Genomic DNA, 9,019 nt, shown 5'->3' on the forward strand with positions numbered 1-9,019 from the left:
TCAGGACAAAAACCACATACAATGGGTTTTTTTTTCAGAAGGAGAAAATGCTTGTTTCTTTAAGGTTAAAAGTCATAAAAATAAAGTTTAATTACACCACAATCCTGGAATCGTCCAACTATCACCACATACAGCAGAGAGATATTACACACTTCATTTAGACATATGTGGAGGGTCTAAACAAAAGTGAGCATGTCAAACTCAAACTTGTCAAACATTCAGTCTGAAGCACATTTTTCATCTGGAACATGTCAGTCAAATTCGAAGAAATGATAAATGAACACCGAAATTTGATTGATTGTGCTGCGCAGATTAGCTGTTGCTTGCTTGCTATCACGGGAAACACACTGATTTATTTCTCGATTAACAGCCAAAATGAATCTCTAAGGATCAGAAAAGCCCACAACACGCAGAAACTTAGAAAGTGGGAATTCTAAAACCTAATCGTGGCCTACTTGGTAAGGCTTTACAGTGGTCTTTGTAAGATTATAAGTTGTTAACAGCTCCATGGCGACCTAAAAAAACAAATTTCCTCTTAAACTAAAGCCTCGCTGAGAGGAGCGTCTGCTGGGGAGGGCAAAACAAACATAAACACGCTCCCCTCCTTACTTTCATCTTCTCCCTTTGCGCGCCTGAGGAGTGTGTGTTTGTGTGTATGCGCTGGTGCTGGTGCTGGGGGTGACCACACCAACAACTGAGGTGATAGGATATCCCTAAACATCTAAACAAAACAGGGAGATCAAAGACACACGCACATACACACTCAGCCATGCCACCCACGTGCAAGTGGTTATCTTGGGCCTGCTAGCGCGAGTGCTGGGTCACAGCAGTGCGACGGAGTGAGGCAAAGCCATAATTGCCTTTACTACCTAGTCTGGAAGTGGACTGGGGTGTCTGTAGTGCTGAAGGGTCGATAAGAAGCCTGTAAAAGTTACCGTTTGTAGGCTATGAAACCTCTCCCGAAGTGGATCAGTGCTAATTCATGACCTTTTGTGGATGAGAGCATTGATGAATAGGGACATCTATACAGGCAAATCCAGAGGTTCTTGCTGTATGTGTGTGTTTTCTGTGATATCTATCCAGCATATATTTCTGGCTATAATATATCCATTACTACCCTATCAGTCGTATCCTGTGTCAAAGTCGCTTTAGATAACAACATTAACAATACAGCAACACACAAGTGTGTAAAATGTAGATATATGGAAGAAAACCATGTCCCATAGGACTGACTGGTTGACCAGCTGCTTCTATTCAATATCTTCATATTTATCCATTAAAAATCTGTAATATTGTAATATAAAGTCAATCCATATGGGTCAATCTAACAGCTCACAGACTGTTGCCTATAACATGGCCTGTAGGATTTAACATTCATTTCCTGGATATGTTGGAAAAAGTCATTAGGATCCAGACGTAGACCTAAATGAACATGAAGCTCATTTAGTATACATTTTGCACAATCCAGACTTCCAGACTCTTCTCAGGTTGGTGTAGGATTGAGCTAAATCAATAGCATTCATTAGGTTTTTAACATGTGACAATGATTAACCAAGTAATTTTACGACCACTAAAATTTGAATTGAATTGAATTGAAGTTAAGAAGGAAAATTGTTACTTACAATAATATTAACAGTATTGTGTGATATTGGCAGTAAGAATATTATACATGGCAATACATGTATATAATAACTATCTAAAATTTTCATTTAGTTATTTTTCTATTTAGAGAGAGAATGTTTATAATTAATTTTAGATTTGCAATCTTTGTGCCTTATTAACTTAAAAACAGAAGGGAAAAAAAGTTTTCTGGCTAGCATGCTTGATAACAGAAAACTGGATAACTGTTTTTGTGGACGTTTCCACAATATTCAAACAAGCGATATTTATGATATTCATTTGCAAATTAACAATTGTAAATATTTGCGACTATTGTTGGTATTAAAGGGCAAAAATACTACAGTATGTGCTATTATTGAAAAACAATTGTCATTTTAGCTTACATAAAGATTTGCAGAATTGCTTTATAAAACATGCAGTTAATGAAAAAAAATATTATTCTCGTACATCGATATCACACCACCCCAATCCTTTATTATCTTCCTATACTATCATGCCTATCATACTATCATGATCTTTATGATACTGCTATATAATCAGCATGGTGGAAAAGGGAGTATAGAGTTTTTCTTTTCATTTCAGTCTCGTATGTATAAGAAATTGCAGAAGGAAAAAATACCCAGATTATAGAAATGTTCACTTAAAAATAAATTATATGTACTTGAAGAAAAAAAAAACCTGTTCTAATTTGAGCCATTTATGATGAACAACTTGCCTAAGCATATGGCAAAATTACTATGTGGCCACACACTGTCTGAGCGTCCACACAGTACAGCCCAGTTTTATTGTACTCTGCTCTGAGAGCGAGACTGTCCACATCGCCGCTTCTATGGTTATACTTCCATCTGGTTATCTTCCAGAGCAACCTGGGTGGCCACCCAAAGTACTTGACATCTTGATGCACTTCAGCAGTTTTACATATACACAACCTTTGTAGAAAAATAAATGTGTCATTCGTCACCACATATGCTGATTTTGAAAGAGAACAAGAGGGGAGGAGGGAGGAAGAAGTCGAGGAGGAGAGCTGAGGTTTGTGGACTTCTGGTCTTTAGTCTGCGGCGCTTTTAGACTGGGTCTTTTACCGCAACGTTTTTTTTTTGTCGATCGTTTTCAGTACGCTTGACCAACGAAGTGTTCAGGATGACTGATTTGTTTGTGAATAAGTGTGCATAAGTGTGCATGTGTGTGGCCTGCTTGCATATCAGCCCCCTGTCTAATCTACATACCATCCCATCTGATGGAATGTGCCAAGCAGTGACAGTTGTGGCCCTGCATGGTGACACACCCAGGCAAACACAGGAAGTTTGTTCGTAATGCCATTCATGCTATGGAGAAATTAACATAAACCCTGCGGCTGCTGTTTAACGGTGTTTAAACGGTGCGATTTTCTCGATTGCTTTTTCACGTTCTTGAACGCACCGGCAGGAAAAACAAACTGCTGAAGCAGACGGCTGTCTTAAAAACAGCTGGTATTTTCAGCCGCATCGTGTACTAGGGCAAGGTGTCAGGGTCAGCCTTGTCTAGACCTTAGTCATGCTCGTGCACCCAGGCTCCACTGACATAAACACAGACGCTTGCCAGGAATAAGAAAAAAAGGAACTTGTCATTAAACCAATCGTTCGCATCTATTGTTGGGCTTTGTTTGGGTTTGTGTGTATGTTTGTGTGTCTGTGTGTGTGTCCACTCATGGCTGCTGAGGTGTGTCTGACAGCTGCGACATGACAGCGTGTGAGAACACCACTTGTGATTTGACTTTATGGCCGAAGTTTGCTGTGCTAACACTGTAGACTGATGCTAGATTTTGTACCATAATATACAAGTAGCATGAATCCAAGAGGATTTTGCTGTGTTTTAGACCGTACCAAAATAATTTTAAAAAAGCTGAAATATTTTAACATTCACATAATCCTTTCACTGAAAGGACAGAAAGGCAATGCTCGAGCGGCTTATAGAACCTTTCCAAGGCATCTCGTGGAATGGCATTGTGAGGAGAAACAAGACAAGTGGTACGTCCTGGATGCCAGTACTAATCAGTCGGCTTTGTTAGGGTTTGGCAGTAGCCCTACAGCACCATATTTATGTGTGTGACCCATAAACAGTGGCCGCCTCTATGGAATAAGGCAATACCTTTTCGCACAGTGTCTTTGCGTAGCATCTGTGGAATGATAATCCTTGTATTCTAACCTTTGCTGGGATTGTATTCAAACATTTGGAAAGGGTTTGGCTCTGACGTCTTGTTTTTTGGCTTGAGGCGAAGCATGCATGCTGTAAACGACCATGCGCTCACCGAGCCTAGGAGTTGTATTATACAGTGAAAAGACCTTCGGAATAAACACGGTATTGGACGTTTGCTGAAACGTTGTTGAACATACAGTGTAAGCTAAGCCATTTCTGTTACAACATTCGGTTCATTTTTGTTTGGGAACAAATTAGAGTGCAGTGCAATTCCACACTGCCATTTAAGGTTTGCAAGCGTTGGTCTTATAAACAGCTCTGAAGCATCAAATATGGGTTTCTGGTTAAATTTCTTTTTTGTGTCAGTTTGTGTTACCTGGTATGTGTCCCCTACAGGTGTAGTAGAACTCTTGGCAGTAGTCCAGGCAAAGACGTGGCAGGTCTGGTTCACGGTGCCGTGCCGGCTCTTGTTCGGATAAGTGGAAGAGCATCTGGGCATTTGGTGAGCATCGGGCACACTTGATCTCCTCCAGCAGTCTGGAACACTCCGTGTTATTGGAGGAAAATATCTGAGAAGATCAGGTGACCAGTATTAATGCATCAACATTTTAGATTTCGCAAAAGATTATTGATAAAAAAAGCGTTTGGATGGCATACTATGGGGTGTCTTGAAAGGCTTTTGGATGATGGGATTTGGAGTGAATCTGATTGACTTTGGGGTGTGTCTACCTGGTTGTAGACACTTATAGGAAATGAGTGAGTCTTGTTGACATTGTTTACTCATTAGTGTTTGGTGTCATTGGGATAAGGTTCTGGTTTTTGGAATCTTACTGGCTTTAGGGGTGATTGGGTCTGATTGGCATTGTGAAAATCCTCAGTTTGGTTGGCACTGTAATAATCCTTACTAGTTTGCTCGCTTTTTGTGGACGATAAGTATGTGACTGCAGAATATTCTGACTTAAACTAGGAACTGTGCTGAGTCTAGTAATCTCATTGGTATTGAGGTGAGCCTGGATGTTATTGGGATAAGGCTCTGGCTTTTGACTCTCTCTGGCTTCGGTATTAGTCCCCTGACTTTTTGAATCTTTCTGCTTTTGGGGAGTCAAATTCTATTGTAAAAAGCCTGATTGGAGTATATTTACAATTGTGTTGATTGACATTTGTTGATTTAGTTTTTACAGTTTTTTAAGGCTTTGAGGTCAGTTTGATAGGCCAAGTGGTTTACAGCAGAATAAAACATATATTTGATGGACACATCTTTAAAAAACATGCTTTAATATTCACAAAGATTCCTGAGCCACTTGATAGAACTAATTCACCTTCGATCTTTATTTCATAGATTCTGACAAACAATCGAAATCAGTTCGATCTAAACTTGCACATCACATAGTGCATTCCATGCTAAAAAAAGAACCCAGCAAGGCAAAATGGAAAACAAAACAAAACAAATGCATTCTGAGTTCTTTTAAGTCAAGCAAACAAATGCAAACAAATAGATTGGGGCCGAGAAAATTAGCAGGCTTATTTACGTAACAAATTAGCTGTAATAAAACAACAGTGTAATGGGCCTCTGCTCCACAGGCGTGCGCCTGTGGCCCAGCAGCAGCCGCCTGGTACCACTCGCCTGCTCTGTGTGAGGTCTGTGTGTAAACACCAATTTAGAGATAGACAGGCACATCATTTCACCGCTGGGATCAACAAATTATCAGTCTGTCCAAGTCAATTAAAGCTGTGGCCCCCAGCCTTTTAAACAGGAACCTACAGCCACAAAAGTTGGGGTTTTTAACTTTAGAATTAAATCTATAATTAAGCCAAATTGAGCACTGAAAGACATTTAAGTGGTTGGCGGTTACAGAAGTAAGAAAATACAGCGATGAAAATGTCTATGTAAAATCCTACAATTCTAGGCTTGCACCGAAGCAAGTCAATGAAGATGAAGATGCCAGGAAATGAAGCTAAACGCATTCAGATCCTCCAAACATCTCAAGCTCCTCTCCTGTCCTGTTTTAGAGCTTTTTCTTAGTTTCTCCAGCACATCAAGGACCAGTTCTCCTGCACTAAACTGCCTATTGATTTAGTGAGCCATGGACTGGCACATGGTCCTTGGAGAGGAGCATTTGTGCGCTCTCAAGCATGCCCAGTGCCCATATGCTGTTGGGATAGGCTCCAGTAATGGCATCACCCGTACCACAAACAAGAGCACCTTTGTTTGTTGGGGTAGGGAAAAAAAAACACCTACATGTGCTCTAAAATTTTAAAGCATTTCCTCAAATAGGGTGAACAAGCATCAGTGAAAGTAATGCAGATTTCAGCCTTTTTAAGTCAGACATCATTCCCTGACAAGTTCCTTCATGAATATATTGCTTCCATTACTTAACAAGAACGATGGCCAAGTCATACAACAAGGTAAACATGAATAGCCATGTTTTAAATGACCCATTAAACAAACACTGAACATGGAATAAACTTGTTTTAAAACTTCCCTCGATCCAATTGCACTTTGAAAAGTTCTGTTCGGTGCATATCCCAGGACTGGTTTTCCTTCAATAAATGTTGCTTAGGCTTTGTATTATCATTGCCATCATATGTTTTTTTTTTCATTCATCAGCCATTGCAGCTGCTGAGGTTACTTATTAAGATCTGCCCTCAATTCCCTTTGTCAGTGAGATTACCAGAACAAACATATAAACACACAAAGACACACTTGAAAACAATTGCTTGTCATTCATCCTTAAACAATGGAGGCCGCCAAAGTCCCACAAGGCCACACGGTAAGAGGCAACCAGGAGGCCAAGGAGTCACATTACGTCATAGAGAGGTCCAGAGGGTGTAAATATGGAGTTTTCTTCTTTACTAAACCAGCACCACACATGATGCGCAGATCTAAACAGAGTCTTTTAGTGGGACATCACATAAACCTGGCTATTTTTGTTTTTTACTATCTGGTTCTCTGAAGGAGCCAGAACTCTGGCGGGTGTTTAAAGGCTTAAGCCAAACACTTTTGGTCCCTCGGGGAGAATAGGTGTAAGTTAGCGAGGGGGGTGGGGGAGCAGGGCAAACGCTCTCCCCACGGCATTAACACTTGGCCAGGGCCAAGCACTCGAGAGAGTGATGTTCTCCAGCTCCAGCCATTAGTGAAACTAACAAACACAATGGTGTTGTTGTTATTCTTTTGCCATCGGCTCAAAAGACTCCGTGTGTGGGCAGTGTAGCGTGGAGGAGGAGATGTCCACTCCCTGTTTTTGTTCCATTCAGAACCACTCTTATTTGCATGACTTGAGCAAATGAAATGATGCAATATGGCTTTTTTTCTACTAAAGTGTAATGCCACCCAGCCACATGGGCTGCTCGAACCGAGGGCTTTTACATGAGAAAGGGGGCACCTTTTGCTTTTTTTTTTTTTTGCTGTGAATTCACTATAGAATCACAAACCTTGGTTTTAATTTGTTCCATGGTTGAATTTAAGCATGTAGCCAATCAGTTTGCCAGTGCAGAAGACCAGGCAATTAAACACTAAATCTGCATTCAAATAGAAACTTGTGTGCGGGAAATCATAAGGTGTTTACACGTGATTTGTTCAGGTGGTGGTTGAAGGATAATAGTTAATCATAGAGAATTACTGGACCGGACAGGTACACACTATAGAGATTGGGTGCATGCATAAAAAATGCCAAATAATCACAAACATTTACAAAATGATGCATGAAACCAATAGGAAACTGCTGTGAAATTATTAATCGTACGAACCTTGCAGAAGTACAGTTGATGACTTAAACATGCTTTTTGGTGAGGTGGGACTATTTCATGAGTTTTTTTAGACCCACCTTGACATGTTGCAAAGCTTATGAGTGCTCCGCTTTTAAGTACAATATGCATGAACATGTATTAATTGAAACCAAAAAAGGTTTTTAGGATGCTTTCAGTAATGTAAAACTTTTTTAGGATGCTTTCAGGATGCATTTCAAGTGCATTCATAACGTGATTAGATTTATTTTTATGTAAAAGTTGTAAAGGTTAGGGTTTGGGTTAACGAGTAGGGTTAGAGGTTAATCTATCTCCATTTTTATACTTAGAGCTCATTTTATGTTTATACAGCATCAATTAGGGTTTACCAGGAAACATTTAACTAGATAAGCGGTAGCTTAGTATTTACAGGGTTTTGGGTTACTGATCAGAAAGTCTGGGGTTCAAATCTCGGTATCACTAAATTCAGTAACACTAAATCACTAAAAAGAAAATTCAACCAAGCCACTCTTGGGCCCTTGAGCAAGGCCCTTAACTCCACTCTGCTGCAAAAAAAAAACCCGTTAATTAGCAGATGCCCTTATTTAAAGTGACTTACAATTATCTCATTCATACAATTTAAAAGTTTAGGGAATTGGTCAAGGGCCCACGAGTGACAGCTCAAAGGTGGTGGGATTTAAACTTACAACCTTCTGATCAGAACCACTGAGCGACCAGGTAGGTGTATAAAAACAGGATTACACTTTGTTTTGACTAGAGAGCACGAGCATGACGTGAGGGTAAAAACAAGCATGCATGAGCCGTGTGTGCGTGTGGGTTACCGTGGGGTCTGTTCGGTGCGGGACTCTGCGGGTCGGGCAGCACGAGGCGCGCGGGTAGAGCGCGGAGCACACGTCCCCGTCGCCGCCGCCGCCACTACCACCCCCGCCGGCGGCCACTTTGCGCTCCTTCTTCTTCAGGCGCCTCGGCAGACTTCCGTCGTAGCATCTCCGCCTGCGCGGACTCAGCTCGCCCTTATCGCCCCACTTGGCGTCCGCGCACTCCCACAGGTCGGTGGCGGCGATCAACAGTATCAGCACAAACTTCAGATGCCTCATCGCAGAGGAAAGAATTTTTGTATATGTATGTGTATATATATATATATATATATATATATATATATATATATATATATATATATATATACACGTATGTATATATATATATATATGTGTGTGTGTGTGTGTGTGTGTGTGTGTGTGTAAAGGATTATAAGAAATCTGGTTGATTCGGAAAGACGTTTGCAAGAAAAAAAAAGGTTTATTTTTCCGCACAAACAATTATTATAAACTTAAAAATAAATTGATAAAGTAACTTCGAAATCAAATATCACGTGTATATCAAAAAGTAAATAAACCAACAAATTCACGGCAATAAATCAGACTGCAAGTGCGGCTTTGCATTGCCCGACACGTGAAAAAACGTTTCGTTTCATAATGTA

At 40.4% G+C, this 9,019-nt stretch overlaps 1 protein-coding gene across 1 annotated transcript in view; it reads right to left on the reverse strand.

Annotated features, from left to right (window-relative positions):
- The window catches only part of LOC124376043 (hedgehog interacting protein), a 31,058-nt gene extending 22,397 nt beyond the window's left edge, over positions 1–8,661 (reverse strand). Inside the window, exons 1-2 of the mRNA XM_046834920.1 lie at positions 8,361–8,661; positions 4,172–4,364 (exon numbers count right to left, since the gene is read on the reverse strand). Coding sequence (XP_046690876.1) covers positions 4,172–4,364; positions 8,361–8,636 — 469 coding nt within the window. The 5' untranslated portion in view covers positions 8,637–8,661. The remainder of the gene's footprint in view (positions 1–4,171; positions 4,365–8,360) is intronic.
- Positions 8,662–9,019: the final 358 nt, after the last annotated feature.

The sequence above is a fragment of the Silurus meridionalis genome, chromosome 2 (assembly GCF_014805685.1).
Source record: "Silurus meridionalis isolate SWU-2019-XX chromosome 2, ASM1480568v1, whole genome shotgun sequence".
NCBI classification, from domain to species: domain Eukaryota; kingdom Metazoa; phylum Chordata; class Actinopteri; order Siluriformes; family Siluridae; genus Silurus; species Silurus meridionalis.